We start from the raw sequence: 12,621 nt of genomic DNA on the forward strand, positions 1-12,621 counted from the left end.
TTCAAAATAAGGAAGGCTTCACAAATGTTCATGTCATTCTACTGTAGACTGAGCTTCTCTCATCCAGCATTTCCCCTCCTCCTTAGACTAGACTGAGGGGAATGGACAATTTATTCTCCCGGGTCACTACCGCCCAATCTTCTCTGTTTGGTTCCAATTTCTCTGTGTTTCTCTGTGTGAGGAAAATAAGGAGCGCTTCACGGATTTGCGTGTCATCCTTTCGCAGGGGCCATGCTAATCTTCTCTGTATCGATCCAATTTTAGTATATGTGCTGCCAAAGCGAGCACAATACAAAGTTATGAGAGGCCCTCATATATAGATCACAAGCCCTCTGAAGGTTCTGGTCATGGTTGGGGTCAAACAGAGTTCAGACCCTCAAAAACCACCCCTAGAATATTGCTGTGATGTTCAAACTTTATTTGGAGATGTAGAACTTGAAATAGAATTGACTTTAGATTTTTTAAAGATTGATCTTAGACTAAAATGTAGTTTAAAAACAAAGCCTTTTATGATTCAGGACTCTTGGTCTGTAACCCCTCCCTCACCTGCTGCTTTTAGTTGCTCCTCCCCAAGTCTTTGTTCCCCTGCCACGACCACTTCCCACCCTTCCCCCGTTTTCTGCAACATGGCCTGGCCAAGGATACTTATAACTAACTCCCCAATTAGTAGAGGGAGAGAGAGAGAGAGAGAGAGAGAGTCTGAGTCTGACTTTGATGTCTGTTTAAAATGTTGTGACATTCAGGTTTGTTATGTTTAATACAACTGGACTAAAATTGAACCCAAGTCTCTCTCCAATTCATTTGTAGATATTGAATAAAGTTGGACTCAGAGTGCAACCTTGTCTCACTCCCCAATTCATTTCTAAACTTTGAATAAAGTTGAACTCAGACTGCAACCGTGCCTAACTCGCCAATTATTTGTCTACATGTTGAATAAAGTTGGTCTCAGGCTGCAACCTTGTCTCTCTCCCCATTTCAAAATAAGGAAGGCTTCACAAATGTTCATGTCATTCTACTGTAGACTGAGCTTCTCTCATCCAGCATTTCCCCTCCTCCTTAGACTAGACTGAGGGAATGGACAATTTATTCTCCCCCGGGTCACTACCGCCCAATCTTCTCTGTTTGGTTCCAATTTCTCTGTGTTTCTCTGTGTGAGGAAAATAAGGAGCGCTTCACGGATTTGCGTGTCATCCTTTCGCAGGGGCCATGCTAATCTTCTCTGTATCGATCCAATTTTAGTATATGTGCTGCCAAAGCGAGCACAATACAAAGTTATGAGAGGCCCTCATATATAGATCACAAGCCCTCTGAATGTTCTGGTCATGGTTGGGGTCAAACAGAGTTCAGACCCTCAAAAACCACCCCTAGAATATTGCTGTGATGTTCAAACTTTATTTGGAGATGTAGAACTTGAAATAGAATTGACTTTAGATTTTTTAAAGATTGATCTTAGACTAAAATGTAGTTTAAAAACAAAGCCTTTTATGATTCAGGACTCTTGGTCTGTAACCCCTCCCTCACCTGCTGCTTTTAGTTGCTCCTCCCCAAGTCTTTGTTCCCCTGCCACGACCACTTCCCACCCTTCCCCCGTTTTCTGCAACATGGCCTGGCCAAGGATACTTATAACTAACTCCCCAATTAGTAGAGGGAGAGAGAGAGAGAGAGTCTGAGTCTGACTTTGATGTCTGTTTAAAATGTTGTGACATTCAGGTTTGTTATGTTTAATACAACTGGACTAAAATTGAACCCAAGTCTCTCTCCAATTCATTTGTAGATATTGAATAAAGTTGGACTCAGAGTGCAACCTTGTCTCACTCCCCAATTCATTTCTAAACTTTGAATAAAGTTGAACTCAGACTGCAACCGTGCCTAACTCGCCAATTATTTGTCTACATGTTGAATAAAGTTGGTCTCAGGCTGCAACCTTGTCTCTCTCCCCATTTCAAAATAAGGAAGGCTTCACAAATGCTCATGTCATTCTACTGTAGACTGAGCTTCTCTCATCCAGCATTTCCCCTCCTCCTTAGACTAGACTGAGGGAATGGACAATTTATTCTCCCGGGTCACTACCGCCCAATCTTCTCTGTTTGGTTCCAATTTCTCTGTGTTTCTCTGTGTGAGGAAAATAAGGAGCGCTTCACGGATTTGCGTGTCATCCTTTCGCAGGGGCCATGCTAATCTTCTCTGTATCGATCCAATTTTAGTATATGTGCTGCCAAAGCGAGCACAATACAAAGTTATGAGAGGCCCTCATATATAGATCACAAGCCCTCTGAATGTTCTGGTCATGGTTGGGGTCAAACAGAGTTCAGACCCTCAAAAACCACCCTAGAATATTGCTGTGATGTTCAAACTTTATTTGGAGATGTAGAACTTGAAATAGAATTGACTTTAGATTTTTAAAGATTGATCTTAGACTAAAATGTAGTTTAAAAACAAAGCCTTTTATGATTCAGGACTCTTGGTCTGTAACCCCTCCCTCACCTGCTGCTTTTAGTTGCTCCTCCCCAAGTCTTTGTTCCCCTGCCCGACCACTTCCCACCCTTCCCCCGTTTTCTGCAACATGGCCTGGCCAAGGATACTTATAACTAACTCCCCAATTAGTAGAGGGAGAGAGAGAGAGAGAGAGTCTGAGTCTGACTTTGATGTCTGTTTAAAATGTTGTGACATTCAGGTTTGTTATGTTTAATACAACTGGACTAAAATTGAACCCAAGTCTCTCTCCAATTCATTTGTAGATATTGAATAAAGTTGGACTCAGAGTGCAACCTTGTCTCACTCCCCAATTCATTTCTAAACTTTGAATAAAGTTGAACTCAGACTGCAACCGTGCCTAACTCGCCAATTATTTGTCTACATGTTGAATAAAGTTGGTCTCAGGCTGCAACCTTGTCTCTCTCCCCATTTCAAAATAAGGAAGGCTTCACAAATGTTCATGTCATTCTACTGTAGACTGAGCTTCTCTCATCCAGCATTTCCCCTCTTCCTTAGACTAGACTGAGGGGAATGGACAATTTATTCTCCCCGGGTCACTACCGCCCAATCTTCTCTGTTTGGTTCCAATTTCTCTGTGTTTCTCTGTGTTCTCTGTGAGGAAAATAAGGAGCGCTTCACGGATTTGCGTGTCATCCTTTCGCAGGGGCCATGCTAATCTTCTCTGTATCGATCAATTTTAGTATATGTGCTGCCAAAGCGAGCACAATACAAAGTTATGAGAGGCCCTCATATATAGATCACAAGCCCTCTGAAGGTTCTGGTCATGGTTGGGGTCAAACAGAGTTCAGTCCCTCAAAAACCACCCTAGAATATTGCTGTGATGTTCAAACTTTATTTGGAGATGTAGAACTTGAAATAGAATTGACTTTAGATTTTTTAAAGATTGATCTTAGACTAAAATGTAGTTTAAAAACAAAGCCTTTTATGATTCAGGACTCTTGGTCTGTAACCCCTCCCTCACCTGCTGCTTTTAGTTGCTCCTCCCCAAGTCTTTGTTCCCCTGCCCCGACCACTTCCCACCCTTCCCCCGTTTTCTGCAACATGGCCTGGCCAAGGATACTTATAACTAACTCTCAATTAGTAGAGAGAGAGAGTAGAGAGAGAGAGAGAGAGAGAGAGAGAGAGAGAGAGAGAGAGAGAGAGAGAGAGAGAGAGAGAGAGAGAGAGAGAGAGAGAGAGAGAGAGAGAGAGAGAGAGAGAGAGTCTGTTTAAAATGTTGTGACATTCAAGTTTGTTATGTTCAAGCAGTGCTTGATCTACCCTTCCCAACACCAGGAGAGGATTGTTCAGGGGCGGTTCAAGGCAATGAAGTTGAAGAAGAAAAAAAGGGGCTGATCCTTAAGAGGTTTTGAAGTAGCCATGTGCTTATAGAGGTTTTGAAGTAGCCATGTGCTTATAGAGGTTTTGAAGTAGCCATGTGCTTATAGAGGTTTTGAAGTAGCCATGTGCTTTTGGAGGTTTTGAGCACCCGGTCAAAGAGTGATAACAGGCACAGAAGCTCAGTCTAACAGTAGGAGTTTTAATGATGAACCAGAGTATACAAGTGGTCTGTGTACAGAGGAAACAATATAATATATATATATATATATATCAATAAACAATATACATGAAATAATAAATGTCAGCTCAATCTCTATACACAATTTACAATGATAGAAAAATAACATCATAATTCTTCCAGTGGGAGTTAACATTACAATCACATAATAGTAATCGGACACTGGTGAAGTAATGCCCTCCATTGATCTTTTGAGCAGGGGCAAAAATAAAAAAAATAAAAAAAATGTATTTTGTGTGTTAAAGATTGATCTTAGACTAAAATGTAGTTTAAAAACAAAGCCTTTTATGATTCAGGACTCTTGGTCTGTAACCCCTCCCTCACCTGCTGCTTTTAGTGGCTCCTCCCCAAGTCTGATCTTGTGTATTCTGAACTCCTATCTTCTGATAACTTCAACATAATCTCCCAGATGTCTTCTTCTGATCATTCCTCAATCTCCCAGATGTCTTCTTTCCAAAATATACCAAGTTTTAGCATGTCAGAATAATGTAATTACACATGAAATGGCAGTTACTTTTGTATGTCTATTTAGGCGGAAACCTACATTTTGACTTGATGTGTGTCTCATAAGTTTCTAAATACCCTTGCCGGGTATAACTCTTCCCACACTGCAAGCATTGGAATGGCTTCTCTCGTGTGTATTCTCTTATGCGCATTCAGATCCCATTCCACACTGAGAGCATTGGAAAGGTCTCTCTACAGAGTGTTTGCTTTTTTATGTCCCCTAATGATAAATACTTATTTTCACACTGGGAGTAGTTATAGGACTTGTCTCTTGTGTGTGTGTATATATATCTTATGTGATTTAAGGGACCCCAACCTTGTAAAACTTTTTTCCACACTGGGAGCAGTGGTAAGGCTTCACCCGGTGTGTGTTCTCTCATGCTCGTTCAGTTGCCCTGACCAGCTAAAACTACTTTTACAATGGGAACAGTGGTAAGGCTTTTCCCCTGTGTGTGTTCTTTCATGTGATTTCAGGTCCCCTGACCGGGAAAATGTCTTTCCACACTGAGAGCATTGGAATGGTTTTTCTCCTGTGTGTATTCTCTTATGCTCGTTCAGATGTGTTGACTGGATAAATCTCTTTCCACACTGGAAGCAGTGGTAAGGCTTATCTCCTGTGTGTATTCTTTTATGTATTTCAAGGCTCCCTAACCGGGTAAAACTCTTTCCACACTGAGAGCAGTGATAAGGCTTCTTCCTGCATGTGTTCTCTTATGGTTTTTCAGGCTCCATAAACGGGTATAACTCTTTCCACACTGGGAACAGTGGTGTCGTCTCGCTGGTTCAGACATCTCTGGTTCCTCTGAGTCGGGTCTCTCTTCTGCTAAAGATAAACAGAGTGGTTAAACAGGGAGACCTGCATGGAATCTCAGCATACATTTGTCATTTTAGTCATTTAGCAGACCCTCTTATCCAGAGAGACTTACAGGCAAGTGTTCTTAGCATGTGATGCATGTGCTCTATTGTCTCTTAGCATGTGATGCATGTGCTCCATTGTTCACATGACCCATGTATTTTACACTGTGTGGCTTTAAGGGAATAGTATGGTCACTATTCAGAGCAACTTGTTAGTGCATCCATCTTAAGGTAGCTAGGTGAGACAACCACAACAGTGACAGTAAATACAGTTTCCCTCAATTAAATGAGATCATTTATAATGACCTGGCCTGTGTCCCATAATAGAACCAGGCTAATAATGACTAGCAATCTTTTAAATGAACATTCCCCTGTGTTCTTACATTTATTTACCGTAACAAGCAAAGAAAAGAGATACCACGACAACAAAACAAAACGTGAGGAGGACTGATTTCCCCCATTTTTTCTCTCTCAAAATCACACTTTTCAATAGAAAAACATAATTGAATGTTCTAATTCCACAACAATGCTTAAACCACATCAGGGAAATCTGGGAAAACCTGAATGTGTAGTTACCCTTAATTCAAGTGGCACCAGCCAGACATCCTTGATGTCTAGCAGTGTTTCTGTAGCGCAGTTGTGACGGGGAGTTTTCAAAACAAAATGGCCAATGCATTAATGCAAATAATCACGATTCTGCCAGGTAGGCATAGGATACTTTTTAATTGTCTTTCCGTCTACCTGAAGACATAAGCATCGCTAACGGCTACACGAAGACATAAGCATCGCTAACGGCTACGCGAAGACATAAGCATATCGCTAACGGCTACGCGAAGACATAAGCATCGCTAACGGCTACACGAAGACATAAGCATCGCTAACGGCTACCCGAAGACATAAGCATCGCTAACGGCTACACGAAGACATAAGCATCGCTAACGGCTACACGAAGACATAAGCATCGCTAACGGCTACACAAAAGACATAGCGTAAGCTAACGGCTACACAAAAGACATAAAAGTCGCTAACGGCTACACAAAGACATTAGCGTCGCTAACGCTACACAAAGACATAAGCATCGCTAACGGCTACACGAAGTCATAAGCGTCGCTAACGGCTACACGAAGACATAAGCATCGCTAACGGCTACACGAAGACATAAGCATCGCTAACGGCTACACAAAGACATAAGCATCGCTAACGGCTACACAAAGACATTAGCATCGCTAACGGCTACACAAAGACATTAGCATCGCTAACGGCTACACGAAGACATAAGCATCGCTAACGGCTACACGAAGACATAAGCATCGCTAACGGCTACCCTAAGACATAAGCGTCGCTAACGGCTACACAAAGACATAAGCGTCGCTAACGGCTACACGAAGACATAAGCATCGCTAACGGCTACACGAAGTCATAAGCATCGCTAACGGCTACACGAAGACATAAGCATCGCTAACGGCTACACGAAGACATAAGCATCGCTAACGGCTACACGAAGACATAAGCATCGCTAACGGTAGTAGTCAGTCTGTCCATGAGGTAGTAGTCGGTCTGTCCATGTGGTAGTGGTCAGTCTGTCCATGAGGTAGTAGTCAGTCTGTCCATGAGGTAGTAGTCGGTCTGTCCATGTGGTAGTAGTCATAAATGTTGAAGACTTATTTAGTGAGTCACGAGGCAGGGGCTTCTAACGGAATACAAAAAAACCGATAAAAAACAAGTCACGTCGCAACGACACCCTACCGGATGAGCTAAAATACATGTTGTCCCGCTCAGAGCATAACGACTCAGAGATGCCGTGGAGCGCCTGAGGACAACGAGCGTGGTGCTAAACAACCCCCAACGTCAGCCAAACAAAGGAGCTGCCACCTGAGTGGCACAGCGGTCTAAAGCACTGCATCACAGTGCTTGAGGTGTCACTACAGACCCGGGTTCAATCCCAGAACCAACAGAACTCTGCTGGTTGTCCTGGTAACAGGTAAAGCTGGTTGAGAGAATGCCAAGAGTGTGCAAAGCTGTATTTGTATTAGTTGGGGACAGCCCTACTGGGAACAGCTACCAGTGGACAGATCTATTTTATTTTGTTCAAACTAAACTACAGCACTTACTTTGATGTGTCAAATCTGATCCTTTCTTCTCTTCTCCTCCTCTCACAGTTCCATTCAGCCCCGTTGTTTTCCTGCAGTCCACCAGCAGCACAGACAACCTCTTCATACCCAGCAGTAAGGTGCTACCGGGAGAGGCACGACATGGGGACCCCGGGAGGGTGGAAGGGCTAGCGTTGTCCTGGTAACCATAAAGAGGGGACACAGATCATTATGGATGCTGATGTCACTGTTGACATAAAGTGCTTTACAGAAACACAGCCCAGACCCAGATAGAGCAAGATGTATGCTAGACCAGACCAAGCTGTACCATCTGGTGTTCTGATCTGGAGAGACTCTTCTCTGCCTCGTCAGCATCAGGATGTTGTTGAGGCTCCCCAGAGGATCCACCATAGTCATGTCTCTCTCCTGTGTGAATGAGAACATCAAACAAATGGTGAACTTATGATCGTCTATTGCAATCACAGAGTCTTACAAGAGGCATGAATATGTCGAAACAGGGCTTAAAATGACCACATTCATCATGATTTTTAAAATATATTATAGTTCAACAACTGCATAGTTTGTGCCCCTGTTGAAGACAGTACTCACTGGTGTCAATCGGATCTTCTGTCTCCTCCTCTTTCACTCCCAAAACGTCTTCCTCCTTCACCTTTATTGAGATAGCATCCTCTTCCTCTCTAAACGGTTCTTCCTCTTTCCCCCCTATAACATCCTCCTCTTCCACTCTGGCTGTCTCCATCCCCCCTTTCACTACTAAAGATTCTTTATATTTTTTCACGGTAACATCCTCCTCTTCTTCTTTCAATGTGATAGTCTCCTCTTCCTCCTTTTTCATTCTGAAAGAGTCTTCCTCTTCCACTGTGACAGCCTCTATCCTCTCTTCCACTCCAAAATGTTCTTCCTCTTCTTTCCCTATAACAGCCTCCTCTTCCTCCTTTTTCATTCTGAAAGGTTCTTCCTCTCCTTTCACTGTAATATCCTCTTCTTCTTCTTTCACGACAATGTTCAGCGCCAGAGCTTCTTTCTCCGTCCTGTAGATATCTTCTTCTTTAGCAGGGAATGAGTAGTTTAATGAGCTCATGGTCAGGGATGTTAGCTAGCTAGTTAGCTAGCATTAGCGAATAGCATTAGCGACTAGCCTAGTGCTAGGCTCAGTATCAATCTTTAACAAGTTTGCAAATTGAACAAGCAAATTAGAGTTAACCAGTAGATACGTCAACATAATAATTGTGTTTAAAACACTGAGATTAGCTAATGTACATAACCGTGGTCTAAAGCGTCAATATTTCGGTTTTAAGTTAGATAGTTAGACAGTTTTATGTTGGCTAGCAAGCTACCGAGGTGGTTGAAAGAGTAGCCGAGTTGTTGTTCCTGAAGAAGCGTCCCGTCCATTATACGTCACGCAAGAAGCATCACCCGAAAGACTGCTGGCTGGAGTGGGTAAGAACGTCATAATTATTTAACAATAAGCTGATATATTTTCTCTTACGTCTTACAAATAATACGTTTCTGTACACAGACGTAGAAGCTTAATATGAATATGTAGATGATTAATAAATACCTCTACGAATAGGTAGCGTGTTAACACATTGGTGTTAATACTCTGTTCATTTTCACATTCGTTTTATTAGATGTGACCATACTTTTCCCTTAAAGCCACGCTCTATAAGATACAAATCATCCTGTAAACAACAGAACAAATGCATCACATGCAAATAGCCCTTGATTATCAGAGGGTGTATTATGACATCATATAGAACCACCCAGACATTCCAAATATCACTTGATTATCAGAAGGGTGTATTATGATGTCAGAACTACTTGCCCTGCTGGGCACAATAGAGCAAATGCATCACATGCAAATAGCACTTGATTAACTGTAGTGCTATACACTGAGTCTACAAAACATTAAGAACACCTGCTCCTTCCATGACTTAGACTGACCAGGTGAATCCAGGTGAAAGCTATGATCCCTTATTGATGTCACTAGTTAAATCCAGATGAGGGGGGGGGGGACAGGTTAAATAAGGATTTTTAAGACAAAATGAGACATGGATTGTGTATGTGTGCCATTCAGAGGGTGAATGGGGAAGACAAAATATTTGTCTTTGAACGGGGTATGGTATTGGTGGGTGCCAGGCGCCCCGGTTTGTGTCAAGAACTACAACGCTACAGTTTCCCATGTGTACCAAGAGTTAGTAAGTTACTTTGCACGGCGTATGGTAGTAGGTGCCAGGCGCCCTGGTTTGTGTCAAGAACTGCAACGCTGCTGGGTTTTTCAGCTCAACAGTTTCCCATGTGTACCATGAATGGTCCACCATCCAAACAGTGGCGGTCACTGCCGTTTAAGATGAGGCAGGACGATTCGTTTTTTCATGAGCATGGCCTTATTTCTATTACAGCATATTAGATGACTGTCATTCATATTCCATTCATGTAACCGCAATACTACATGATACTAACATTTCCATTTACTACAGCATATTAGATGACTGTAATTCATAATCCAGTCACCCTGTTCAATGTAACAGCGATAGGTTTAGGCTACTACATGATACTAAAATTTCCCCTCTACCCATCATGAGGTAGCAACCTAGCCTATGAATGAAAGTTTAGAATGTAGGTTCACACTGGTCGAGAGAAAATGTTGAGGTGACAGACAGTGACACATTCAATATCGCCTTGCACACTCTCGCCTGCATCTAGCTGAAATAGAGATTCTATTGGACAAATTCAGGTATGTTTATCCCGGTTTTGTTTCATTTAAGAAACGTTTGTTCACAGAATCGGCAGAACGAATTCACCCATGATCATGCATAAACACAGATCACTTTCATTACAGACACGTTGTATTCCTTCTCTCCTCCTCTCACCTTTTCCCTTTGTTTCTGTACTTCAATGCACAACACATCAGCTGTATGTGACCAGGAGAAAAAACATTTCCAAGCCAAACCATATCATACCTGCTACCTGCTACACACAGCTTACATTGCTGTCACCATATTAGCTAAAATAACATCATAGTCAACAGAGCTAATAGAACTAACTCGTTAGTAAACCTGCTACAATCATGTAGTAACGTTACAGTGTACAGTCAGTAAGCAGTTTAGCACTTACCTTGGCGGGTCCCAGTGGCAATAAATTAGTAAAACCAAAAGCTTGCCTTGACTTGGAAGAGTTCCAGTGTTGTGTTGGATAGTCATAGCCAGCTAGCTAACATAGCATCCCTCTGTTTGAGCAGGGTGTTTCAATAGACTAAACTAGATAGCTGCATTTGCTAGATAAGTAAGAGAAAATAAAAGTGGAAAATAATTGACAAAATCTCTATCTCGCTTCTCCTTTGTTTTGTTCAAAACTGTTCAACGATGCAATCTCAACCACACTGCCCTAACCCATCTGGACAAGAGGAATACCTATGTGAGAATGCTGTTCATCGACTACAGCTCGGCATTTAACACCATAGTGCCCTCCAAGCTCGTCATCAAGCTCGAGACCCTGGGTCTCGACCCCGCCCTGTGCAATTGGGTACTGGACTTCCTGACGGGCCGCCCCCAGGTGGTGAGGGTAGGCAACAACATTTCCACCCCGCTGATCCTCAACACTGGGGCCCCACAAGGGTGCGTTCTGAGCCCTCTCCTGAACTCCCTGTTCACCCACGACTGCGTGGCCACGCACGCCTCCAACTCAATCATCAAGTTTGCGGACGACACAACAGCTTGATTACCAACAACGACGAGACGGCCTACAGGGAGGTGAGGGCCCTCGGAGTGTGGTGTCAGGAAAATAACCTCACACTCAATGTCAACAAAACTAAGGAGATGATTGTGGACTTCAGGAAACAGCAGAGGGAACACCCCCCTATCCACATTGATGGGACAGTAGTGGAGAGGGTAGTAAGTTTTAAGTTCCTCGGCGTACACATCACAGACAAACTGAATTGGTCCACCCACACAGACAGCATCGTGAAGAAGGCGCAGCAGTGCCTCTTCAACCTCAGGAGGCTGAAGACATTTGGCTTGTCACCAAAAGCACTCACAAACTTCTACAGATGCACAATCAAGAGCATCCTGTCGGGCTGTATCACCGCCTGGTACGGCAACTGCTCCGCCCACAACCGTAAGGCTCTCCAGAGGGTAGTGAGGTCTGCACAACGCATCACCGGGGGCAAACTACCTGCCCTCCAGGACACCTACACCACCCGATGTCACAGGAAGGCCATAAAGATCATCAAGGACAACAACCACCCGAGCCACTGCCTGTTCACCCCGCTATCATCCAGAAGGCGAGGTCAGTATAGGTGCATCAAAGCTGGGACAGAGAGACTGAAAAACAGCTTCTATCTCAAGGCCATCAGACTGTTAAATGGCCACCACTAACATTGAGTGGCTGCTGCCAACACACTGATTCAACTCCAGCCACTTTAATAATGGGAATTGATGGGAAATGATGTAAAATATATCACTAGCCACTTTAAACAATGTTACCTAATATAATGTTTACATACCCTACATTATTCATCTCATATGTATATGTATATACTGTACTCTATATCATCTACTGCATCTTTATGTAATACATGTATCACTAGCCACTTTAACTATGCCACTTTGTTTACATACTCATCTCATATGTATATACTGCACTCAATACCATCTACTGTATCTTGCCTATGCCGCTCTGTACCATCACTCACTCATATATCTTTATGTACATATTCTTATCCCCTTACACTTGTGTCTATAAGGTAGTAGTTTTGGAATTGTTAGCTAGATTACTTGTTGGTTATTACTGCATTGTCGGAACTAGAAGCACAAGCATTTCGCTACACTCGCATTAACATCTGCTAACCATGTGTATGTGACAAATAAAATTTGATTTGATTTATTGTATTTTTTTCTCTCTTTTTAGTCAACTACTCACCATATGTTATGCACTGCAGTACTAGCTAGCTGTATGCGTATGCTTTCAGTACTAGATTCATTATCTGATCCTTTCATTGGGTGGACAACATGTCAGATCATGCTGCAAGAGCTCTGATAGGTTGGAGGACGTCCTCCGGAAGTTGTCATAATTACTGTGTAAGTCTATGGAATGGCT

The 12,621-nt window shown here is 42.8% G+C and overlaps 1 protein-coding gene and 4 non-coding genes across 5 annotated transcripts; all 5 read right to left on the reverse strand.

Moving 5' to 3' along the window:
• Positions 1-181: 181 nt before the first annotated feature.
• LOC135560711 (U6 spliceosomal RNA) lies at positions 182-288 on the reverse strand. Its single transcript, XR_010459210.1, has one exon. It is a non-coding gene; the product is annotated as a U6 spliceosomal RNA (small nuclear RNA).
• Positions 289-1,156: 868 nt separating this feature from the next.
• On the reverse strand, positions 1,157-1,263 carry LOC135560677 (U6 spliceosomal RNA). Its single transcript, XR_010459176.1, has one exon. It is a non-coding gene; the product is annotated as a U6 spliceosomal RNA (small nuclear RNA).
• An 858-nt stretch (positions 1,264-2,121) lies between these two features.
• LOC135560713 (U6 spliceosomal RNA) lies at positions 2,122-2,228 on the reverse strand. The gene has a single exon (XR_010459212.1). It is a non-coding gene; the product is annotated as a U6 spliceosomal RNA (small nuclear RNA).
• Positions 2,229-3,094: 866 nt separating this feature from the next.
• LOC135560730 (U6 spliceosomal RNA) lies at positions 3,095-3,200 on the reverse strand. Its single transcript, XR_010459229.1, has one exon. It is a non-coding gene; the product is annotated as a U6 spliceosomal RNA (small nuclear RNA).
• Positions 3,201-5,113: 1,913 nt separating this feature from the next.
• LOC135559959 (capping protein inhibiting regulator of actin dynamics-like) lies at positions 5,114-8,965 on the reverse strand. The gene is made up of 4 exons (XM_065000860.1): positions 8,113-8,965; positions 7,832-7,929; positions 7,525-7,702; positions 5,114-5,381 (listed from the first exon to the last, which is right to left on the reverse strand). Exons 1-4 carry the CDS (start codon positions 8,603-8,605, stop codon positions 5,206-5,208), a joined length of 945 nt encoding a protein of 314 aa, XP_064856932.1. The 5' UTR covers positions 8,606-8,965; the 3' UTR covers positions 5,114-5,205.
• Between the last annotated feature and the right edge of the window lie 3,656 nt (positions 8,966-12,621).

This window comes from Oncorhynchus nerka, linkage group LG15, assembly GCF_034236695.1.
Source record: "Oncorhynchus nerka isolate Pitt River linkage group LG15, Oner_Uvic_2.0, whole genome shotgun sequence".
NCBI classification, from domain to species: Eukaryota; Metazoa; Chordata; class Actinopteri; order Salmoniformes; family Salmonidae; genus Oncorhynchus; species Oncorhynchus nerka.

Coding starts and splice junctions, on each gene's coding strand:
- LOC135559959 (XM_065000860.1), bottom strand. CDS start 8,605: ATGAGCTCATTAAACTACTCATTCCCTGCTAAAGAAGAAGATATCTAC. Junction 7,703..7,831: donor CCAGATCAGAACACCAGATG/GTACAGCTTGGT, acceptor TATGGTTACCAG/GACAACGCTAGCCCTTCCAC. Junction 5,382..7,524: donor ATCAGATTTGACACATCAAA/GTAAGTGCTGTA, acceptor GTTTATCTTTAG/CAGAAGAGAGACCCGACTCA.